Here is a 24,203-nt window from a genome sequence, read left to right on the forward strand (position 1 = left end):
ACACTGAGGCTCAGAGAGGTTAGGGCCACCGAGTCACCAGCCTGCGTGTGGCAGGCAGAGAAGTGCTGTTCTGTGCACGGCCAAGGCGGAGTCCATGAGCAGGGACATTCGAGGTGGGGACCCCATTGTTTGGAAACAGGCTCCAAGGCTGTGGGGGCTGCTGGCCTCCCCTTTGGTGGGCTGTTCTCCGAGGCTTGCAGATGCTTCCCTGAGAGGTTCTGACCTCCCTCTGGTCAGGGCGGCTGGGGCTTAGCGGCCACACATCTCAGGAAGCTGGTAACGGGAACGTCTCACCTCTTACAGGATGAGAAATGTTTTCAGCCTGTGGAATCAATGAACTGTTCCCAGCCTTTATAGACGCCTTGTCTCCTGTTCACTAGAGTAGGAAAGATAATAAGTGCAGCTGCGTGAAATCCACACCAGTGTCCCAGGTTCCTGGGCCAGTTGTGTTTCTTAGGAGGAGGGCGTGGAGGGTGTCTTTATTAATGTCACAGTTTACCTGGCAGGGATATTGTGATTTATAATAAAAAATAATATTTGGTCTTGATCCGTTTCTAGCACAGAGCTTCTAAAACCCTTGAAATCTCCTAAGTGATGAATGATAAAAGTGAAATGGGTGTTTCTTGATATTTGTAACAAACCCCTTTCAAGCACACCTGAGTTTATGCCAATGAGGTGATTTTTGGAAAATGCCTGAGAATGGGGGCTGGTTGTCGGGGGAGCCAACGGTGTGATTCGAGGGCTGGAGTTTGAGATGACCGCCTAAGGCCAATGATTTAATCAATCGTGCCTAAGTCATGAGTCCTCCATGAAAGCCGAAGGGGCCGCTTTGCAGAGCTTTTAGGTTGGTGAGCACGTGGAAGTTCTGGGCAGGCAGCACGCAGCGCGTGGAGCTCTGCATCCCTTCCCCACACTGCGCCCTGTCCATCTCTTTCATCTGGCTGTTGCGGGGCTGTGTCCTTTTGTAATAGACTGGTAGTTGGTGAGTGAACTGTTTTCCTGAGTGCTGTGAGCTGCTCTAGCAAATTAATGAACCCAAGGAGCAAGTCACGGGGCCCTCTGATCTATAGCCCATTGGTCAGAAGCACAGGTGACAACCTGGACTTGTGATTGGCATCTGAGGGGAGGGACAGTCGTGGAGGATGGAGCCCTTAACCTGGGGGATCTGACGCTGTCTGCAGGTAGGTAGTGTTAGAAGTGAGCTCAATCCGTAGGCCACCCCATCGGGCTCTGCTATGAATTGGAGAATTGCTTGGTGGTGTTGAAAAAACACATATTGGATTGGCGTGGTTGAGAACGCAGTGTGGGCTCTTGGGTCAGCATGGGTTTTCAGTGAGGATGCCACCTGTCACTGGTGTGTGGCTTGAGCGGGTTACTTGACCCCTCTGTGCCTCAGTTTCTTCGACTGTCAAATAGTAATAATAGTGTCACCCACCTTCATTTATTTGATGGATTTTTATCGAGCTCCTACTGTGTGCAGGCCACGGTGGTGGCTACCAGGGGTATGGTAGAGGGAACAAACATATGACGCTGGTCTTGGCAAGGAGAGGACAGCGTGTAAACCAGCCAACAGATAAGAACAAATAGGATTTGCTGGAGAGGGAGCTAATGGCCTGCATGGAGGTCATGGGAAGCCTCACCTCACAGTTGAAAGGTGGGAGCAGCCCATTGGGCCAGAGGGAATGGAGAAAGCTCTGGGATCCTGGCCAGAAAGGCGGTACGAGGCAAGGTGGGCAGTGCAGCAGAATCACTAGTGTGCAGAGTGGTGCATGGGCGCCAGACCTGAGGTGGACGCATGATAACGTCCGTTGTTGGAGACAGCATTATCCTGGGGCTGGAGCATCATGGGTATGAGGAGGGAGGCCGGGTTACCAGGAACTGTGCTGGAAAGACATCACGTCAGGCACTTGGAGCCCACGTTCCCCAGGCAAGCAGCCCTCACGGATCACGGGAACGCAAGCATCCTGAGACCAAGACACACAGCCCTGCTCCACGGGTCATGTTGAGATGTGGTCCCATTCACCAGAGCTTCATCCTCATGACCTAATCACCCCCTGGAGGCCTCACTTCCAAATACCATCACATTGGGGTTAGGTTTCAGCATGTGAAAGGGGCGGGCACAGACATTCAATCTGTAGCGGGGTCCCAAGCCCTGGCCTCTTGATAAACTGGGGTTTTAAAACAAAATCTCTGGGTGGCTAAGGATTCAAGCAGTGCGGATGTTTTTAGGGAGAACGTGGAGATCCCCACTTTTCCTAACTCCCCACCTCCTCGGAGGTTCCCGCCAGCAGTTTGGTGTGGCTCCTTCGAGACCCTTTGTTTAATGGAATCCATCTGTGCTCCATGCCTTCGCTCTAATCCTCTGTTTTGCCTTCACTCTAATCCTCTGGCGCTCTTTGCAAGTCCTGGTGCCTCCCTCAGAAGGGTTGGTTCATTTAAGTAATTTAGAATCTTTCTATTTTTCTGTTGTAAATAATGGTCATTGCGCACATGTGTATACACAGTTTTGAAAGTAGAATGGACAACGCAGAAGAGAACCCCATAAGTCCGCTTGGCTTGCTCTGCAGCCCGTGAGGAAGGGACGGTACCTGCCCACCTCCTCCGGCCGTCACATAGCTCGTGGCTTTGATTTTCCTCATCTGTAGAAGATGATGAACATGTGTCCTGCCCCTGCCGTGTACAAGGGAAAATGGGGCCGTGTGTGGGAACTCGGGGAACACTCCCAGGAAGGGGCTTCCGGTCTTGGTTTCAGTGACTATTCACCTCTTTGTCATCCAGGTTGCCTGGACACCTGTAAATAGGACAGAGTCTGAATCCCTGGGGCAGAGAGGAGGCGAACTGCCTGAGCTCCAGTGCCCCTTGACCAGTGTGATGTGAAGGAGGGGACAGGGACATGAATCTGTCCTGTCTGAGGACAGCCCCGCTGAGGCTGACGCCGTGGGGTCCTACAGTGCGTCGTTGCCACGTAGTTGGGGCTCTGGGCTGAAATCGTGGGCGCTGGCAGGCCCTCCAAGACTGGCCACAGAAAGATTTTCTGACTGGGAACATTGTGTGGGAATAGCCGCCCTTTGTGACCAGAGATGACACCGCTGACCATTGACTGCTGTCCCCGAGCTGCGGGAGTGGAGGCGCCCGTGGGGGAGACACACGGTGGACTTAGCGTCAGCAGGTTTGAGCCCAGCTCCACCATCACCAGCTCGGTGACCTCTGCGTGCAGATTTCTGCATGGAAAGGGGGGGCAGGCTCTGTTCCCCTTTGAGGGTTCTGTGGGCAAACCAGACTGGGGCACTGCCTTGGGCGCACGGAGGAAGCCAGTGGTGTGGTGGCTTTTGTTCTCTTTTCATCTTCACGTCTTTCTGTTTTTCCCCTCAGTCACCATTTCTTTTTCTCCTTCCTCCCTCTTCATAGCCCTGTCTGTGCCTCTTGGTCCTAAAGTGTGCACACACCCATAGGTGCTGAATATATACACAGCACACACACCAGGCACACGTACATACAGACGTGCACGTGCAAGCACAACATGCATACCCACACGTATCCACACATGCACACACGTATGTACACCTGGGAGCTGCTACCAGTTCTCTCTGATGCACACATTCCTCCTTTAAAAGTTCCTTTTTTTTAAATGTGAGCATTTAAAATACATACCGCAAAGTATAGAGAGTGACATAGTGAACGCCCTCATTCAGAATTCACGGTTAGCATTTTTCATATTGTTGTCTCTTTCTCTCCCACTTCTCCGGCCCCGTCTTGAACCCGGGCACTTCCTTCCCATGTCTAGTTCATTCTCCTCCCTGTGTAGGTGTTCCACGTCTGAGCTGTGGGGCTGCTTTCACACGCTTCTGTGTGAGTCTTGGTCGCTTTGCGACTGCTCTGTGCTGACAGGCGGAGACCTGGCTCACTCCTTTTAACTGGTGTGTGGTCCCATTTTGTCACTGCCATAGTGACTTGTCTTGAGGGACATGGAAGGTGGTTGCAGCTTTTTATGCTTTAAAGTCTTTTCTTGATCACCATATTGTATGCCTCTACAACCACAATATGGACGTAAATTGAAATGGGACTTTTAAAAGAGGATTTTTCTTCTGATTTGAGTAGGCATTACAAATACCCAATTGATCAAAACGACACAAGTATTGCAGTTTTTATCAGTAACCAACAAATACCGAAAAGACATTGAACACGTACCTCTTAAGTGGATGGGTTCCTTTTCTCCCCGAGTAATTCATGTGCTCGCAGTTGAACATACCCTGTTGCTGGAAAGAGACAGGTGAGCCTCAGTTCTACTTCTGTTTTTCATTTTAAGTTGAGAAACCTTGTTCACATACAAGTAAATCAGTAGATGGGAATCAACGGGGGTTTGACATAGCAATCGCATGCAATTTCAAGTTATTTGCAAAAAAGATACAAAGGTCACATAAAGATCGAATACCTAAAAAAAAACGGTTGATAATTTCCCAGCTGACAGCTTGATCAAGTAATTCCCTCCAGCTCCTAATAAGAGCTTTATTGTGATATAATTCTCGTACTTTGAAACCCACCCTTTTAGAGTCTACAATTCCATGGTTTTTCCAGAACATCGTTCCAGTTTTGTGATATTACAACCACTGCTGCAACACACATCCTTGACCCATGTCTCCAATCTTTTAAAAATAATTTTTCTTGTTTTAAAGTAATACAGGTTAGTTATAGAAAATGTATAAAATACAGTTAAAGCCAAAAAAAAGGCCCTGGGGTATGAATGGGGTTGGCAGGGTCTGCATTGTATAGGGCCTTGCAGGCCAGGGGGAGGAGTTTGGGACCTATTTTAGTGTGATTAGGAGGTCATCGGAAGTTTGTGAGCAGTGGAATGTGGGAAACAAACTTTGGGGCTAGGTGAGAGTGGGGAGACTCGAGGAGTAGATTACAGTAAACCAGGCAGGAGACACGGTGGCTATGACCAGGGTGGTATCCACAGAAACATGTTAGGATCAGGAGCCCAGAGAGGAGAAAGAAGAGTGAAGCCTGTTGTGTTCATTACTTTTTGCCAAGTAACAAATAAAAAATTTAGCTCTTTATAACAATAAATGTATATTATCTCACAGTTTCTGTGGGTCAGGAATTTGGGAGTGGCTTAGCTGGTGGTTCTCAGGGGCTCCCATAAGGTTGCAGTCAAGTTGTCAGCTGGGCTGCAGGATCTGCTTCTCAGGCGGCTCCCTCACAGGGCTGGCGAGTTGGTGCCGGCTGGTGGCTGGAGGCCTCGGCTCCTCACCGTGGACCTCTCCACAGGGTTGGCTGTGTGTCCTGACAACAGGGAGGCCCGTTTCCCCTAGAGCCTCAGAAGTCCTGCTCCTCCTTTCACAGTACCCTGCTGCTTACACAGGTCAGCCCTATTCATGTAGGAAGAGTCTACCCAGAGACGGATACCAGGCGGCGAGAGCCGCCGCCTTCTTGGAGGAGGGCTGCCTCACCCGTTTTCTGCCTGTGGAGAGGAAACTCTGGGAACTTGTGGGATATAATGTGGATATAACCAGGAGGTTGGAGCAGGCCGTTCGGAGCCAGGGACCTGTCTCCCACCGTGAAGGCCTTGCAGGGACGGCCTGGCTCCCGTGCTGGATTCTGCCTTTCCCTGACCTTCCCTCCAGACCTGTTCCAGCCTCAGTCCTCATGTGGGGGAGGGGGGCGGACGGGGGCAGGGAGTTAGATGTGAATGAAATAGTAACTCAGAGCCAACAGAGTTTTGAACTGTGGCCAGTGCCAAGCCCAAATTGGGGCTCCGATTTGGGGGTGGGGAAGCTGGCTTAGTCTGGGATCAGGGAATGTGCAAAGTGCTACGAACTGGGTGCCTTAAACCACAGAATTTATTCTCCCAGTTCTGGAAGCTGAAGTCCAGAATCAAGACATCGGCAGGGCTGGTTCCTTCTGAGGGCTGTGGGGGAGGACCTTTCCTTGCTCCTTCCAGGTTCTGGCAGCGCCAGGTGTTCCTGGGCTTCTGGCCACATCACTGCAGCCTCGGCCTCCGCCGTCGCACCTCCTCCTTCCCTCTGCGTGTCTGTGTCCAAACCTCCCTCTTTCTCTCGTGAAGACTGGTCTCCCCAGTCTAGTCGGACATCCTCTTACGTTGATCGCATCTACAAAGACCCTGGTTTTGAATAAGGCCACAGGTCCGGCGGGTTAGGACTCTCCATGTGGGGACACAGCTCAACCTGCTGCAGGAGGTAGTGATGTCCCTGAGAAGGGAGGAGAGGTCGGGAGAGGGAGGGTGTCAGAGCAGGTGCAGGGGTGGAACGGGCGGGTGGAAGGGCTGAGGCCTGTGCTAGAGTGAGAGCTGGAGGGACGGCCCGTGCTGGCTTCTCTCCAGATGGAGTCTTTCTCAGGGTCGCACCTCTTCGGCCATCAGATGTTCCCCCGGGTTGTGTCAAGCCTTAATCTACAACTGTTTTTGTTTTGTTTACCCAGGAAACTACTTTGCTTCACACTTTTTCATGGGAGGCGAGAAATTCGACACCCCCCACCCTGAAGGTTACCTCTTTGGTGAGAACATGGATCTGAACTTCCTGGGCAATCGCCCGGTCCAGGTGGGTCTCAGCAGGGCTGGGTGGCCCCTGCCCTCTGCCATCCGTGTCCCAGGTGCAAGGATGAGTGGGCATGACCCAAGCAGAGCAGAGCTACCAGCTGAACGTGTGCACATGACATGTGCTTGGGGCGTATCCTGGTGATGCCCCCTTAGAGGACAGGTGACCAATGGCGGGTCATTGGGGCACAGAGCAGCTGCTACTGAACCTGGTGCATCCAGGCTATGGGGTTATGGAAGCTTATGGTTTTGACCCTATGCCTTTTGGATGACTTCCTTTAAAAAGAAAAAAGAACATCCACGTTCTATATGGGCACGAGATGGGATCCAAAGGAGAAACTCAGATGGCCGGTGAACATTTTTTGCAAGTCGCCTTCACCAGTCACCAGAGAAGGCACGTTCATGCACTGCTGTCCATTCATTCGGTGCACATTTGGCACTTGCTGTGTGCCTGGGACACTTTCAGGGGTGCAGGGGCGGGGGACAGATCCTGCCCTGTTCCCTGGGGTGTTGTGGGGGGGAGTACAGACAGTAAAGAAGAGAACATTTAACGAATGGGGACTAAAAAGAGAGAGGGATGAGAGAGGGCTCTTGGGGGGGATGCTGAGTGGGGTATTAGATCCCCAGTGTGGGCCAGGGGACAGGCGCAGGTCCTCTCAGCAGACACTGGACTCTGTCCCCTAAGGCTGCTGGGTCCTGGGGCCTCCCTGGGCCTGGGCTGCGGGAATCCTCTGGATCAGGGTCTCCGGGGCTGTTTTCACCCTGGAGCAGCTGATTGACACAAAATCTTGATCCTTTAATGGGCAGGAGGGGCTGGGGCCGAGTGCTGCCCTCCCCGACCTAAGGGACCAGCGGGGCCTCTGATTCCCTCCCACGTCCCGAGGACGAGAACAGAACCTTGCTGTTCACATCTTTGAGGCCTCGTCTGGGACTTAGGGCCTGGCTCATGCAGGCCTCCTATCAATCTGTTGGTTTTTTCAACCTTTACTTTGAGACCACCGTAGATTCACCGGCAGTTGTACAAAATGGTGCAAACAGTACCCAGATGCTGTTCACCTGGTTTTCCCCAGTGACGGCGTCTTATAAAACTCCAGTGCTCTCATCACAAGCAGGAAACCGACATTGATGCCTCCACGTTTTCTAGATGCCATGAGCTTTACAGCACTCGTGCGTGCATGCGCGCACGTGCATCCCTTCCAGAATCTTTATTGACCATCGTCCTTGTATGGAAAGCCCGCCTTGTTCAGGGCAGCAGGATGTTGGGTCCCTTCCCTGGGATGAGGCCTGAGACCCCAACCCTGATTGCTCTGCCTGGATCCCTCAGGCCAGATTATGGTTGCTCAGAGCCCTTCCTGGAATTGGGGGACCATAGCCATGTGGCTGGACTCTTTCAGGGTGGTCTGGTCCTAGCTCTCCCATGTGCGGACATGTTGCCTGCAGTTTCCTTTGAGGTGAATGAAAATAATGTCCACTGGTCAGCAGGAGGGCCCTGGAGCACCAGGCGGGGATGTGACCATTTCTCTGATTGTCCCTGATTTCTGTCCCCTGCCACACCAGCGAGTCATCTGGGACTCTTTGTGTTTTTCCCTCCTAGTTTCCTTACGTCACTCCTGCCCCCCATGAACCTGTAAAGACACTGAGGAGCCTGGTGAACATCCGAAAAGATTCGCTGCGGCTTGTGAGGTAAACTTTGACCCCACCCCACCCTTTAATCTAGGGGTTCTCAACAGGGCAGCTATAGCCCAGGGACGTTGGGCCGTGTCTGGAGACATTTTCGGTTTTCACAGCTAGCGGGGTGGTGCTCGTGGCATCTGGTGGGCAGAGACCAGCGAGGCTGTTAAACCCCCCACAGTGCACAGGGCACCTCAGTAGCCATTCATGATGCTGCCCCGACCATCGGGGCTGAGAACCTGCTTTAAACCTTGAGGCGTCTGGGGTTGTGTCTAAACCGAGAGAACTTGTTTCCTTTCTGTGGGCAGGAGGCAAGAAGGGAAGGCGGGCCCTGCGTTGTTGGGCCTTATGTCAACGGGGAGCCTCCACATTTCTAGGAAGGTGGGACGCAGCCAGGCAGCCGACTCGGGGGCCCTCGGGGCACAGTGTGCCCTGTGCAGGGTAGGCACGGCCTTGCAGGTATGGCCCCTGACCTGCCATCTGTCCCTCCGCCTCCCCGACAGGTACAAAGATGGTGCTGACAGCCCCACTGAGGACAGCGAGAAGCCCCGCGTCCTCTACAGCCTGGAGTTCACCTTTGATGCCGATGCCCGGGTGGCCATCACCGTCTACTGCCAGGCAGTGGAGGAGTTCCTGAACGGCATGGCTGTGTGAGGCCCTGTGGCACCTGGCAGGCCTGGGGTGGGGGGCAGGGCTTATATAATGGAACTTGCAGAGGTTTTGCTTATAGTAAGGATCCTGGGGGCCCCAACGTTGCAAATCTGCAACTGCATGACCACGGCAGGCCTGCCTTCCGTCTGCGGGGCCAGGCAGAAACGCCAGTTTCCATCTGTGGGCCAAGCCACTCAGGGCCAGATTTGGTCTGGGGATGGAGCGGTGTCTGAGACTTGGGCTTTGAGTCTTGCACAGAAGCAACCTCCTTCCCAGTTTCTCAGGCCACGTGCCAAGGCCCCCAAGAGTGTCCTTTGTCGTAGAGACTGAGAGGCCCCAGGGACAGCAGGTATGGGGAGGGCAGAGGGAGGTGGGTGAAGTTTGTGTGTTGGATTCCTGAGTGGGGAGATGCCAGAGTTTATCAGAAAATGTGTGTAACTCTTTGATCCAGCCATTCCTTTTCTGGGAATTTATGTTGGGGATATGCTTGCATGTGTGGCTAAGATGTGGGCAGAGAGGGATCCTGGAAGCGTTTGGAAAAGCAGGATACTGGAGACCACCTGGTGTCCACCAGTGAGGGCCTGATTGAGTCAGTCAGAGTACAACCGCAGTGGAGCCGACACAGTGTTCAGAGAACACGACGCCCCTGTATGTGTGTGGTGGTTACAGGACAGCTTCGGGGTGCATGAGTAATGAAGGAGCAGAGTGCAGGTGGGCTGTTCTTCCAGAAGAGACGCCCGCGCATACATGTGTGGCTGCCTCAGCTCTCCCGGGCGTGATGCCTGGGTTGTGGATGGGCAGAGAAGCAGGTCGCAGGGAGCAAAGATGGGTGCAGGTTCGGGGGTAGGGCAAGGCACTTTGCACTGTGTACATTTTTGTACCATGTTTGTTTAAAAAAGTCAACAAACTGTAAAAGCCAAATGGAAAGATGTAGCCATATCTGGAAAGGCAGCCACGTTGACTGGCAGATGTGGGCTCTGGAAGACTCCTAACCAGGCCCAACCCGGGGATAGCTGGTGGTGAGCAGAATGAGGCCGTGGTGGCCCTTGGGAGGGTGAGGGCCACATGGCTGCATAGGCTGGCTTCCGCCCAGAGAAGGGCTGGGACTGGCAGGGTGGGACCTGCAAGTCAGGTTTCTCCTAGGTCCCAAAAGACCAGCACCTGCCAGCCCCTGCCTCAGGGTCCTGTGGGGGGGCGGGGGCAGCTCACCCTGAGAATGGGATGCAGCAGAGCGTTTGTTCGTGGCAGAGTCTCACCGTCCTTTCTTGCTGTTGCCCCTTCAGGTACAGCCCCAAGAGCCCCGCCCTGCAGTCTGAGACGGTCCACTATAAGCGGGGGGTGAGCCAGCATTTCTCCCTGCCCTCCTTCAAGATCGACTTCTCAGAGTGGAAGGACGATGAGGTAACCTCCTGGTGGGCCTTCCCTTGCCCCTAGCCCCTTTCCTGAATTCCCTCCCCTCCGTGGGGGCCGGCACACTGGGGCCTGTTTGCTTAGATTCCTCGTATGGTTGATAAGCATCAAGAGTGGCTGCTGACTAAGGTCTGTGTGTTCAGTCGCCCGTGTGCTGGACTGTGGAGCGTGTCCTGTCCACGTGTTGGCTGGACTGGATGCTCGAGGCGGGACGGAGCAGCAGCAGTTAGAGGGTTTTGGTACATTTGTGGGAGCCACGAGACTGCAGCGTGGCAGGATCCCTTCCACCCAGTGGTTTCTCCGCTAGGGACGGTAATTTGCAGGACCGGATGGCTGTTCATTGCAGCTCTGTCTGTTATAGTAGAAACTGGAAACAACTTACACGCCTGTCACGAGGGGATTCCTTAGTTCATTGATGTTACGGGAACCGCCCATATATAGAGAGGGGGCCAAAAAATGTATATACATTTTAAAAAAGGAAAAAACTGTATTAAAATTACACTGACGGTAACCACTTTGAGCACCTCGTGTAATTGCAGAAGTCAAACGTGACTTGTATTCATCTTTTGTTATCGGTGTATATTATTACAATTTTAATACAATTTTTTTTCCTTAAAACGTGTATACATTTTTTGGGCACCCTCTGTGTATATATAATGTGGGCACCCTCGTTCACATCTATTATGGGATGCTGTGTGGCCTTCACGCAGATGGAAGAGATCTGTGTCCTCTGTACATACTGATGTGAAAAGCCCCTCTGGGCTTGGAGAATAGTAAGTGGCAAACAAATAGAGTATAATCTCATGTATGTGGCCACCACAGAAATGCACAAAATTAATTCTGCAGGTACATGTATGTGTATACAGTCCTTGAGGAAAAACCAGAAAAGATACCCATCAAACTGAAAACAGTCGTTATTTCTGCAGAGGGTCTTGGCGTAAGGAAGAGAGTTAGGTAATATACACAATACATGAATAGCTGGCCCTCTGTATCTGCAGGTTCTGCACTCCCGGATTCCAGGTGGATCAAAACTATTTGGGGGAAAGTGTCACATTGTTGCTGACGTGTCCTGTGTTAGGCCCATGATGAGATGGTTGCGTCTGTACTGAACACATATGGGCTTTACTTTGTCGTTATTCCTTGGACAATACAGGATAACAACTACGTACCTAGCATTTGTGTACACCTAGCATTCATGTACGTAGTGTGCAGCATACACTGTATTAGGTTTTGTCGTAATCTAGAGATGATGAAAAGTATGTGGGAGGATGTGTGGAGGTGATACGTGAACACTACACCATTTTACACAAGGGACTTGAGCATACGAGGATTTCGGCATCCGAGGGTCCTGGAACCAGTCCCTCACAGATGCCGAGGGACAGACTGGACAGCGTGCGTGTTGGTACTATATACACTTCTGAATGATTTTGTTTCATTTTTTTACCAGTTGATTGAAGTATAATTTACATACTGTAAAACTCACCCATCTTAAGTGTTCAGTTCAGTGATTGTAGTGAAGCCATGGTCACAGCCATCACCACAGTCCAGTCGTAGAATGTTTCCATCCTCCTCTCGTACCCACTTACAGTTAACCCCTGTTCCCCTTCCCCAGCTGGTGGCAGCCACTAAACTGCTTTCTGTTCCTGTGGATTTGCCTGTTCTGGACATTCCATACAGATGGGATCGTATATTATGTGGCCTTTTGTGTCTGGCTTCTTTCACTTAGCTGAATTCTCTAGAAGGTCGTCACGTATTATGTTACTAAGATACATAGGGGATAAGGGGAAGGAGTGGAGGCAGCAGGGCATGGTGTGATGTGGGAATTAGCCAGGAAGGTTCTGGATCACATGTATCAGATGGTCGAGGCCACGCCCTCGTGTTCACTACTGGCCCCAAAGCAGATCCCTTGTGTGTTTGCAGACGTGCTGAGTCAGGCCAGCGGTTTGGGTTCAAGAATCTCACTGAGATCACTTGTACTGGGGCACACCTGGGTCATAAACCAGCCTCGAGTGCCACATGAGGGCACACCCTTAGTAGCTGGGAAACTGCTAAGCCTTGCCATAAACAGAAAGTTCCAGAAGTTCAACTTCTGTGTAGAGAACAACCAGTGTTATTACGTCCTAGCATGATGTCATTGCCTGCGGAAGGCGCTGAAGGGGATGCTGGCAGGTGTTAGAGACGTGACTAATCCTCTGGCCCCAAGCTTGGGTTTCTCCTTTACGCCAGGGTGTCTCACCCTTGGTGCTGTTGACACTTGGGCCCAGGTCATTCTCTGTGATGGGGGCTGTCCCGTGCACTGTGGACATTGAGCAGCATCCCTGGCCTCCACCTGCCAGGTGGCAGGAACACCCTTCGCTGTAATTATAACAATCAAAGATGTCTGCAGACACGGCCACGCTGTCCCCGCAGCTGTGGGTGTCATGCCATTGGAGGTTTGGCCGTCCTCTAGCCATTCTCCCCAGGTTTGCCTATTTAAAGATTATAACAATAATGGATGTGTATCGTAAACTGTGCAAATTATACAGAATTTGTAACGCAAAAGGCTCCCAACTGAATCTCTTCCTCCAGAGGGGGCTACTTCTGACCTTTTGGGGGGTGCATTCCAGACTTTTTATCTGTGTGCATTTGTTCATTTTTTATAAAAATGCAGTCATACTGTATACATATTCTTTAGCTTGTTTTCTAAAAACAGCTTATTGAAATATAATTCACATATTATACAATTCACCCTTTTAAAGTGTGCAGTTCAGTGGTATTTCCTAGACTCGCAGAGTTGGGCAACTGTTGGCACTCTAATTCCAAAATATTTTCATCACCCCAAAAAGAAACTCCTTAACCCATTAACAGTTACCCCCATAACCCCCACCTCTAGCCCCTGGAAAACACTCATCTACTTTTTGTCTCTGGATTTGCCTGTTCTGGTCATTTCATAGAAACAGAATCATAACGCTAAGTGACCTTTTGTATCTGGCTCCTTTCACCGAGTGTCATGTCTTCTTTTGGCTACTGACGATTATGAATAATGGTGCTGTGACGACCATTTGTGTACAAGTTTTTGTGTGAATTCATGTTTCCATTTCTCTTGGCTACAGTTTGCTTTTCAATTTTATTTTTTTCAGGCTTTATTTTTTTAGAGTAGTTTCCGGGTCACAGCAAAATTAAGAGGAAAGTATAGAGATTTTTCTTACCTGCCCCGTATGTGTATAATTTTCACTTTTTTACGGAATCATATGGTGAACATCTTTCCAGGTCAGTACTGACAGATCTCCTCGAAGCTGGAGTGGCTTCTTGACTAGTTTTTCTTACCAGCCCTCTCATGGGTTTCCATTTATTTTGGTCAAAACCATGTCCCTTTCCTCCTCTGCCCTTTGCCTTTTCCTATTTCCTTGTATCCATTTGGCCTGGGGCTTGCAAAGACCCCATCTGGTGGGCTTCTCTGTACCGGGAGAGCTCAAGGGAGAACCTGAAGGTGCCAGGGTTCGAGGCCCTCACCAGGGCTGTGTAGGGGAAGAGCAAAGCGTGAGCCAGAAAGCCGAAGAGTGACTCATGCTGGCGTCAGCTGCCTGGCTCTTTCTCCTGACCTGGGGGGCCGCTTTTCCCTAAGAAAGTCTCTCTTCCTGCATTAAAAATAAACGTTTCCCTTAGCCTCTCTGGTGTGGGTGGAAGCCTCTGCCCTCTCCCAGATTGCTTAGCTCTGGTGTGAGATTTCTGTGGAGCAGCCATGTAGGGGAGGTGGATCTTGCTCCCCAGGTCCTCACACACCCGAGGTTCCCCACCCCCCCTGCCTGGGCCTCCAGGGAGCCTCGCCCTCCCATGTGATATGGCTGGGATGGGGTGCCAGCTACAGATTCGCAGGTGTGGGGTGGCAGCTCCATGTGTGGAGGCTGTCCTGGCTGGGCATCCCAAGGGCGGCATAGCACCCAGGCCCTGGTGGCTGGGGGGAGCTGAGGTCGCAGTGCCCCCATCGTCTCCATCTCCGTCCCCTGGCCCAGCACTGGGCGGCCAGTGTAGGTCTTCTGTGGGAGTTCCTTGAGTCAGTTGAGTGAAGGCTGCGTGGAGGGTGCTGCCATGGGCTCTGTTGATAGCGCGTGATTTCCAGTCTGAGTATTAGCGGGAGGTGCCAGGAAGGCGGCCGCAACAGCCTCCAAATGGTGTCTGTGTCAGGACTGTTTCGGTTGTTAGCAACAGAAACACACCTCAGTCTGGCTGAGGAAAAGAAAACCAGGAACTTACTGGCTTAGATTCTGAAAAGGCTGCGTGGCTTGAGGTTTCCTTTAGGGCCCATGTCATCAGGACGGGTCTGCTCCGGCTGAGCCTGCCCTGCTCTCGGGCTGGCGCCTGCAGATCAGCAGACTGGGTCCTACCGTGCTTAGATGGACCACCCTGGGCCGTGGGCCCCCTGTGTTGCCCCCATTTGAGGCAGGCATTTGAGGCAGGTCTGGCCAAACCATACAAACCCAAGGTAGGAGAGAGGTTGCTCCCAAATTTTACCAAAGAAACTTGGGCTGCTGCCACATGAAAAGAGCGCTTGGATGCTGGCAGGTGGACAGTGGCTGTCGGCAACTTTTCTGTAGGGTTTGGACAGATCTGGGCAGGAGACCGCAGGTGAGTCAGGCTGGACAGCAGAGTCTCCAGGACAGAAGTACCAGGGGTGTCTGGGGCTACAGCAGTGGCTTGTCCCAGGAACAGGGAGGACACAGGTGGGCGAGGCCAGGAGGCGACCCTGGCTCTGCTCTCTCTCCATGATGTACTGGGCACGTTTCGCTCTCTCTGCGAGTCTGGGTTTCCCATCTCTCACCTGGAGGTAGAAACAGCCCCTTGCTCTGGGGTGGCTGTGAGGGTTTCGTGAGCTCAGGCATACGGAGTGCTTACTTAGTTTGGGCGCCCCATCGTGAGCCCTGTCTGCCAGGAGACAGGAGGAGAGAAGGGCCAGGTCCCTGCCTGCTGGTGGAGCCCCCTCACACACCTCCCCAGATGGCTGTCTGTTGTTCCAATACTAGCAGAGCACGACGTACAAGGGAGCTTAGCGTGCAAGGGAGACAGACAGTGCAAATCACTTGGCGGCCCTTAGAGCACCAGGTCAGTCCCATCAGCTCTGAGGATGATATCCCAGCAGCTGGCCGGAAGCACAAAGCTCTGCTCCCGTCCGGCACTGTCACCTGGACAACCCCCTAGTGGTCTTAATTACAGCCCTTGGAAGGGTAGCACACCAAGCGTGGTCATCACCTGGGTAACTGGGATGGTCGTCAGCGAGATCGCCCCTGCCCTGACTCAGGGTGGCAAGGGCAGGAACAGGCTTGCAGAGGGCCACTGTCCCCTGGATAGCTGGAGATGACATGTAACTCCTGTCTTGGGTGATCACCTCCCCAGCGTCGTCTCAGAACAAGGCAGGAATGCAGACAGGGTGTCCCTACCTCCGGCAAGGCCAGCTTTCTGTGGTACAGCCCTTCCACCCTGCGGCTTTGGGGAGCTTGCAGCCTGGTTCGGTCCTGGGAGAGCCTGGACACATCCCATACGCCCCCTGCCCACCTCCCTGCATGCGTCTGGGGCACACACACATCCTCCCAAAGCCTTGCATTCCTGGGGTCCAAGCCTTGCGTCTTTCTGGGAGGCCCTCCTGGACTACCTCCCTCGGCTCCCACTGCCTAAACATGCAGAGCTTCAAATGGCTCGCCCAGATACCATGCTCAGAGCCTTTGCATTGGGCACAGCTTTTACCCCTTTTTTACAGATGGGGAAACAGGCTTGGGTTGTGGAGCTAGACTTGAACCCGCCAGTTCTGAGTCTGACCCTGCTGGGCACCCAGGCCCTCTTGGCCCCTCCCCTTCCCAGTCCTGCCTCCCTCGCAAACAGCCTGGGACTGGCTCCTGCTGCAGATGTCCTCAGCTGGCCGCCTGTCCTATGGGCTCAGTGTGACCTGACCCGAGGCCCCCACTGGTGAGCCAGTGTGGAGACCACGGTCGAGTAGGCACGTGTGGGGAGGAGAGTGGCCTTCAGAAGGAAGGAAGCACTGACACGCTCTCACACGTGTGAGCCTGGAAACCATGCTGAGTGAAAGAAGCCAGGCACAGAAGACAGAGACTGTGATTCCGTTTCTGTTCAATGTCCAGGACAGGCAAGTCCATAGAGTAGAGTGGGGTCACCGGGGGCTGAGGGAGGCGGGTGGGAGTGATTGCTCAATGGAGACAGAGTTCCTGATTGGAATGATGAAAACATTCTGGAAATGAATGGTGGTCATGGTTGCATGACCTTATTGTGACTGTATTTAATGCCACTTCGTTGAACACAAATTTGCCACTTGAATCATTTTTATCTCTTACCACAGAAAAACAAAGGCGCAGCCAAACCTCTGTCTTCCTCTCCATTTTGTCTGTCCTCTCGAGCTCTGCCGCAGACCCAATACGCCCACTCCTTCCTTCTCCCTCCAGCTCAATCTGACTGTTCTTGCCTCCTTTTCTCAGTTGAACTTTGACCTGGACCGAGGGGTGTTTCCAGTGGTCATCCAGGCCATGGTGGACGAAGGAGACGGTGAGCCGCCTTTCCTCTTCTGTTCTTCCTTCCAGCGTGTGGCCCCTGTGGGAAGAAGCCACCTCTCCAGGCCCTCCTCCCCTCAGTCAGCAGGGACGAGTTTATTCAAAAGTGATGAAGAACGTGGGCTCAGCCCACTTAGCAGGTTTAGGGCTGTGGGGCTCCAGCACCAGCTCTCCATCTCCTCTCAGGAGTCCCCTTGGTGCCTCCCCACCTGGGGCTGTGGAGCTTCTCTCCAACTCAGGCTTCCCAGCCTTTCCCCCCCCCCCCCCCCCGAGGCAAGGCCCCGTGGCAAAGCCTGGCTCTCACAGTGGTAACAGCAGCTAGACAGTCTCCGATTCTGGTATCCACCCCGCAGTGGAATGATGGAGACAGTTAGCAGAAAGCGGAAGGGCCTTCCTCAGGCCAGGCTGGTTTCCCAACCAGTCCAGCCGGTCCTCCCTGGTCTCCCTTTGACTGCTGTGGGCTGTGGGCCGCCAGCCTAGGGTGTGGACATTGGAGCCCTGCCAGGGCAGGGCTTGTCTCCAGGCCCACTGGCTGAGTCCAGCTCCTCAGCCGTGCCTGAAATGTTCTCCCATGTGCAGTGAGACAGCAGGGACCGAGCCAGCCTCGGGCAGTTAGGAATGGCTGCTTTGGAGGAGGGGTGAGGTGTGGGCCAGAGGAGGCAGGGCCCCCCAGGCAGAGGGAGGAGAGGAGGACCAGCCCCCTGAAGGTTCTGGACTGGGCCTTTAGGGAAGAGGTTGAGAAGCTGGGGCAGGGGGCAGGTCAGCGCTCTAAGCACTCTCCTTTCTCTCCGGACAGTTGTGGAGGTCACTGGCCACGCCCATGTGCTCTTGGCTGCCTTTGAAAAGGTAAGTGCTGTCGTGCCTTTGGCCTGGGAGTAGGGAAGAGGGGTGGCGTTTGAGACTAGAAGACTGAACTTGGGGATCATGCCTGGCCAAAGGGCTTAGTGTCAGAGGCCCAGGGCAGATGGAAGCTTCCCCATCATTCCAGGCTCCAGGGAGATGATGCATCTCAGGAGGCGGGGCCTTGAAGTCCAGCGTCACCATCAGGAGGCTTTTCAAGCGGCATGTGGGGTGTGGTGAGGGCGTTTTCTGGGGAGGCGCCCTCTAGAAGCACAGGGGCTGGGACACCCACGTGGGGGCTCCGGTCAGGCCAGCTTTCCTCTGGGATGTAGCCTTTCCCGCCAGGCCCAGGGTCCTGGGTGTCCTGGGCACCTCAGTCCTCGCCTGGTCCTTGCATGTTCGCAGGTGGCCTTGTCCTGCTTCCAGGAGGCTGCACCCCACCCCCACCCCCGTCCCTCTGGGCTGGGCAGACCTCCCTCCCCACTGGGGCTTTCCTGACGTCCGGGCAGACGTTTGTTGTACTCACTCATCTGAAGTCGTGGGGGCAGAACTGGCCCGTTTGCCGTATCCTCAGCACGCAGTAGGCACGGTGAATGCTGGTGCTGTGGACGAGGGTCTGCCACCCGCCTCGCACAGCCCCAGACCTTCTGTAGGTGGCGGAGGCCAAAGACACCCAGACTCCTCTGATGGTCCCGAGCCGGGGATGCCTACATATAAAGAGGCCACTTACGTGGAAGGATTCACTTACTGTGACCGCCAGCATTTCTTTGCTGGCGTATTTGAAGTTACGGGTTTGCCCCTTTCCTCACACAGACCCGAGTCCCCAGGCTCCCCAACTGCTTGTGTTTTGTGACCACATTTACGGGGTGCAGTGGTGATAGTGGCTTTGATGGTGAGGATGGTGTGCCTTCCCACTGCCTCCTCATTAGCACATTGCAGGTTCTGGGGACAGTCCCGCTCGCCAGTCTGCTGGTCCTGGGGGCCAGGCAGCTCTGTGTGTCCATGCAGTGATTGAGTGCCTGGCTGTGTTGGGACAGGGTCCTTGCTCACGTTGCTGGAGGTAGTAGGTGCGATTCCTGGTTGAAAATGCCACGGCTGACACGTCCCACCCCTAGTGCTCTCTGACATTGGTTGGCATTCTTCGGTTGTACAGTGTTTTCAGCAGCATCCTGTGGCCTGCATGGGTGAGGAAACCAGGCTCAGACTGCTTGTTCTGAAATTCCCACCATGCCTGGGCATCCTGCTGACCCCCAGCTTCCTTAGCTGGGTCTGTGTCTGCAGCACCGAGAGCCCTGAGTGCAGAGCCTCGCCTTCTCCTGTAATGTGGGCCTTTCCAGACACCCCAGGAGTCAGGAGAGCCCGGCCTGAGGCCTCTCTGGCCCGTTTGTCCAGTGCTCTCCCCGGCCTCTTGGAGCCCTGGTGATGCCGAGTGCCCCGGGCACAGGTTGGCCCTCTCCCAAGCCCAGCCTTTCAGAAGAGACAGTAACTATCCATCACTTCTCTGGCTGAGGCGGATGGGCCACTGATGCACAGACATTCCATTCTGTGTTTTCGGGGTAGAGCCCAGTGAGAAACTGCTTCATTTTTGGAGTCCTACATACTAGAAACTTCCGTAGGAGCCCATTAGCCTTATCAGAAAATGCCAGGTGCTCTCGGCTGACTCAGTAGGATAATTGGTGTTGTCGCCCAGTCTCAGACCTCATACCTTAATTAACCTTGTCGACCTTTGAGCATTATGTCTCCCCAGACACCCCTGAATGCATTTGCTCTGTTTTGTTCTACAGATTTTAGAGCTCTGGGCATTTCTGTGTTCACATGCGTGTGCGTGTTCTTGTGCCATCTTTGAGACTAGACCAAGCCCTTTGAGGGCTAGAACTGGGATTCTTGCTGCCCAGTGCTTTTTGCCATTGGGGAGACTCTTCTCCATCATCGGAACTTGGCTGTGGTTGTAGTAAACTTGGGTGTACTTGAGACTTCCTGGGAGGCAGTTGGGTTTCGTAGGTCAGGGTGGGACCCAGGAGGTGGTATCTTTAGAAGGTTCTCCGGGTGGTATTGAGTCCAGGTCAGAGGCTACATTTGAGAAACCCTGGCTTGGCTCTTCAGTCTCCATGCAGTCCCTCCTCTTTCCAAGGAAGACCTTCTGCTGGCTGAGCAGTGCTGGCATGGCTGAGTTAACCTCTGTCTTTCTCTCTGCAGCATGTCGATGGCAGCTTCTCTGTGAAGCCGTTAAAGCAGAAGCAGATCGTAAGTCTATCAGAGGAAATGTGAGCCCTCTTGGTTTAAAAGACACACACATACACACAATCCCGTTGTCTCTGTGGATTAGTCTCCCTGCCCACCACAGCTGCTATTGAGGTAGCTGGCAACAGGCCTGTTGACTTGTCTGTCATCACTGTGGGCTCTGGGAAGTCAGGCTCAGGGTCACCGGGCACATACATGTGGGTCCTGCCCACCCACCACCTACAGGCATTGACCGTTGTACCCCTGAGCCGTGTCCAGCATGAACATAGGAAGCTTTCAGTAAATGTTTGCTGAACGAATGAATGGACGGAGGGTGGAAGGAAACAGGAAACTTAAGACTGCAGCCTCTTGTCCTCCTCCTCTTCACAAACTATGGAAAATATTGCAGTATTGGGCAAAGACGGATTGACTGAATCAATATGTGAGGAAAGATGGAATATTCTGGAACAAATGGGAGCTATGGAGCAGTACAGCTTTTCTTTGGGGTTAGTAGTTCCGTGGTCCTACACCAGGAAGAATTATTCCTTGTGGCCTCCCACGCTGTGAAAATTAAGACGATGGGGCCCCCAGAACTGCACTACCGTGTTTCCCCGAAAATAAGACCGGGTCTTAATTTTTGCTCCAAAAGACTCCTTAGGGCTTATGTTCAGGGGACGTCCTCCTGAAAAATCATGCTGGGGCTTATTTTCTGGTTACGTCTGATTTTCGGGGAAACGGTGTGTTGGATCTTATTATTGAGATTGAGTTTAACAGTGGCCACGGTGGGGTCTGTTTCCAAAGCCGTGGTGAAGGTGTAGCTGCTCAGGTGTGGAAGCCACACCCGGGAAAGGGACACAGGGAGAACTCTGGCAGATCCAGCCGCTGTAGGCAGGAGGGCTGGAGACCCCAGCAGCGGTCAGGACACTTGTCGCAGGAGAGCTGACCAGCAGGACAGTGGCTCTCAGGAGGGCTGTTTGTGGTCCTGTGCGAAACGCAGCAGTGCCCACCACTTCTGAATGTGGACAGCGTGAGATCGGACCCTGGGCACGCCTGTGGGACTGGTGATGGGTGGGTCTAAAGTGGTTTTTCTCCAGGTTGGGGACGGTAAGGTGGGCACGGGGTGGTTGCTGGGCCCGTGTGGAGCTTGGCTCCAGGCCCGCCTTTGTGGTGGGCAGGCCCACTGGGCTCCCGGCCCCACTGCCCATGCAACTAGTGGCCTGGGCAGGTAGCAGGTTCTTCTGACCCCTCTCCTGGGGTGGGGCGGAACAGAATTCCCAACTGGGCCTGCTCCCGGGACCTGAGCCTGGCACCTGGGAGGTGGTGTTAGGCCAGGTGGGCGCAGAGAAGGCCTGAGTGGGGGCTGGCAAGTACCTACCTGCCTTTCCGCTCTCCAGGTGGACCGGGTCAGCTACTTGCTGCAGGAGATCTACGGCATCGAAAACAAGAACAACCAGGAGACGAAGGTATGTGCTTGTGGTGAGCACACGCTGGGCCTCCAGGCCGGCCTCGCTCCCGAGCTTTCCTTCCACTTGCACAGAAGCAGACTCATGGGAGTGACTTGCCAGGCCCCCCAGCCCTGGCCAGGGCCCTGTGGGTTGATGGTACATGAGCCAGTTCCCTTTTGTTAGCTTCCCCTGGGGGCCCTGGGACCCCACACTCCATCGTTTTCCTTAATTTTAAGAGTTAATAGCATCTGTTGACATTTTATCCCATTTCCAGCACATTCACTAGCTTGTTACCATTATTGGGCTGCTGCCTTGGCTTTTCAGTTCTCATAGCCGGGATTCACTGCCCCCTGCTGGCGGTCTCCTCTCCTGACTCAAGCCCCTGCCGTTATGTGGATGGAGAGGGAAGTGCCTTCCTGTCTGTGACAGAAACTTGGTGGCTGACAGCCGGGTCTGGCACAGCCAGGGATGGGTAGCAGGGAATCAACCGGTGCCTTTGGTATTGTTTTAAAGACACACTGGTATGAATGAAATGGCCATGTCTTTTAAAAAATCCCCAGAAGCCTCACACACCAGCTGGAATAGACCAGAAGCAGAACAGGGCAGTTTGGCCAGGCCCTGAGCCTCAGATGACCACTCTCTGCCCCGTTCATGTTTTTTGCACCAGAGGTCGGTTGACTTTCTGAAAAGGGCCAGATAGTAAATGTTTCCAACCTTACTGGCTCTATGCTGCCTGTTGCGTCTATTCAGTGTTGCCTTTATAGCGCAGAAGCAACCACAGGCCATACGGAAGCAAGTGGGCGAGACCTTGTTTCAATAAAACTTTATTTAAAGAAATAGGCGCAGGCCGCAGCTTGCTGATCCCTGTTTTGAGATGTTGCTGTCCCAATCCAGATACTAATTTTGTTTTCCAGAAGCTGCCATTAACTTGACGAAAATATTTCAAACAAGTTAGACTTGTCTGATTTTTTGTTTGTTTGTTTTAACCAAATAAATGAGTGCCTTTTAAAAGACGTGTTCCACGGTGTGGCGTCTTTTCCACATTTTGTCTTTGGTTCTGAGGACTAGAAAGAGACCTGAATTCCTTGATTTGGGGAGTGTGTTTGGGATGGGGCCACAACTTCTCTTTGCCGTGGGGCGGGCGGGGGCTGGATCTGGTGCCCAGGAAGCTCGACTCGAGGCCACATCTCCTGAGGAGGCCTGAGCCTCGGTGACCTTCCTCTGCCCTCTTGGCTTCCCTTTCCCCTGGGGACATGGGGGACGGCCAGTGGGGCGGCCGGGGCCAGAAGGCCCCTCCCGGCCCCTTGGCTGGCCTCCAGCCTCTGACCGACCCTCGGACCCTTGATGTCCCTGCAGCCCTCGGACGAGGAGAACAGTGATAACAGCAATGAGTGTGTGGTATGCCTGTCGGACCTGCGGGACACGCTGATCCTGCCCTGCCGCCACCTGTGCCTGTGCAACTCCTGCGCCGACACACTGCGCTACCAGGCCAGCAACTGTCCCATCTGCCGGCTGCGTGAGTGGGGACTGCCGCCCGGGGAGCGGGAAGAGGGGGCTGAGGGTGGGGGAGGTGGCCAGCCTCCCGCCAGGTTCATGGCAGGTGGGGACTTAGTGGTTAACGGAGCTGGTGAGCACCCACAGGCAACTACAGGGGCAGGGGTGGTTCAGATCCTGAAACGTCTGCCTGCAGGAAAATGAGACTTTCACAGCAAATGGCCGGCAAGGGTGCTCCAGGGCAGGTGCTCCTGTGACCCCGGAACCGGACAGACATTGATCAGTGAATCAAATCCTTATTTTAAAGATTATGTGGAAAACACTAGGTTGGTACAAAACTAACTGGTTTAACAGGTTAAAAACAATTGCAAAAACCGCAATTATTTTTGCACCAACCTAGTATTTTGATAGAAATTACAGTGAAGTAAAAAGGGTGCTGATCAAGGAATTATATTTGGTTTTTTGGAGCACTCCAGGCGTTTTTTTCAGTCAAAACTCATCACGTTAGGCGTAATTCTGAATAAAATATTTGTCTTCCAGTAAAAGGAATCTGAACAGCCTCGGGGTACAAGTCCCACTTGAGGGTCAACATGAGTGTTAAGTGGATGGGGAGAGCACGTGCCTGGCGGGGGTGCTGTGGGACATTTTCATTTAGTAGGTAAATGATAGCTTTTTAAAAAACAGTTCTGCTGTTTCACACCTTGACTACTGAGGTTCTGCCCCCAAGCTCTGAGACAGGACATGTGGCTCGAGCTGCCATGCTTGCCTCTTGGGGCTCAAAGGGAACCTGCCAAAGGTCATGGCTAATAAGGGACAGAGGTGGGGTTTAAACTGGGGTCTGGCCCAGAGCCACACTCTCACCCCTGCTGACCAAAACTGGCTACACCAGCACATCCCAGGGTTGTCCCCCAAGGCTAGCCAGGTGGCTGTGGAAAGGGTATGCATTCAGAGGGACCACAGGGCAGGCGGAAATGGAGGACGAGGCAGACGTCCAGGGCCTGGAAGGAAGGCCCAGCCTTGATGGGACCCTGGGGGCTGTGTGCTGAGCCTGGAGAGACAGGCTCTGCCCAGTCTTCTCAGACTGTCGCATGGAGGGTAGTAGTCTCGCCTGACTGAGGGACAGGCTGGGAGCAGAGGAGCAGAAAGTAGGGGCGGGGGGCCTTGGTGGTGGCAGGATCCTAAGCTAGAGCTGAACTGCAGCCTCCCCGGCTTGCTCTGGCTCCTGGGCATTCTTGGGGTGCAGCAGGGCCCCGGGGCATGTGTAGCACTTGGGCTGGCAAGTTGGGCCAGGGCCCCTATCCCTGAGGCCTGCAGCCTGAGGCAGCTGCTGTCAACGCTGGGGAGTCAGTGGTCTCTCATCTTTTGGGGGGATGTGACTACTATATT

General features: G+C 53.5%; 1 protein-coding gene across 6 annotated transcripts in view; it reads left to right on the top strand.

Moving 5' to 3' along the window:
* Positions 1 to 24,203, top strand: part of MGRN1 (mahogunin ring finger 1) — a 47,477-nt gene that overhangs the window by 9,494 nt on the left and 13,780 nt on the right. For 5 of the 6 annotated variants that reach the window (XM_033101938.1, XM_033101936.1, XM_033101933.1 and 2 more), the window contains exons 2-10: positions 6,439 to 6,557; positions 8,148 to 8,236; positions 8,728 to 8,874; positions 10,159 to 10,276; positions 16,747 to 16,813; positions 17,615 to 17,664; positions 19,855 to 19,902; positions 21,273 to 21,341; positions 22,680 to 22,839. In XM_033101938.1, coding sequence (XP_032957829.1) covers positions 6,439 to 6,557; positions 8,148 to 8,236; positions 8,728 to 8,874; positions 10,159 to 10,276; positions 16,747 to 16,813; positions 17,615 to 17,664; positions 19,855 to 19,902; positions 21,273 to 21,341; positions 22,680 to 22,839 — 867 coding nt within the window. Of the gene's footprint in view, positions 1 to 2,867; positions 3,170 to 6,438; positions 6,558 to 8,147; positions 8,237 to 8,727; positions 8,875 to 10,158; positions 10,277 to 16,746; positions 16,814 to 17,614; positions 17,665 to 19,854; positions 19,903 to 21,272; positions 21,342 to 22,679; positions 22,840 to 24,203 lie in introns of those variants that run through there. The other variant, XM_033101939.1, reaches the window with a different exon arrangement.

The sequence above is a fragment of the Rhinolophus ferrumequinum genome (genome assembly GCF_004115265.2).
Source record: "Rhinolophus ferrumequinum isolate MPI-CBG mRhiFer1 chromosome 15 unlocalized genomic scaffold, mRhiFer1_v1.p scaffold_54_arrow_ctg1_1, whole genome shotgun sequence".
Classification (NCBI taxonomy): domain Eukaryota; kingdom Metazoa; phylum Chordata; class Mammalia; order Chiroptera; family Rhinolophidae; genus Rhinolophus; species Rhinolophus ferrumequinum.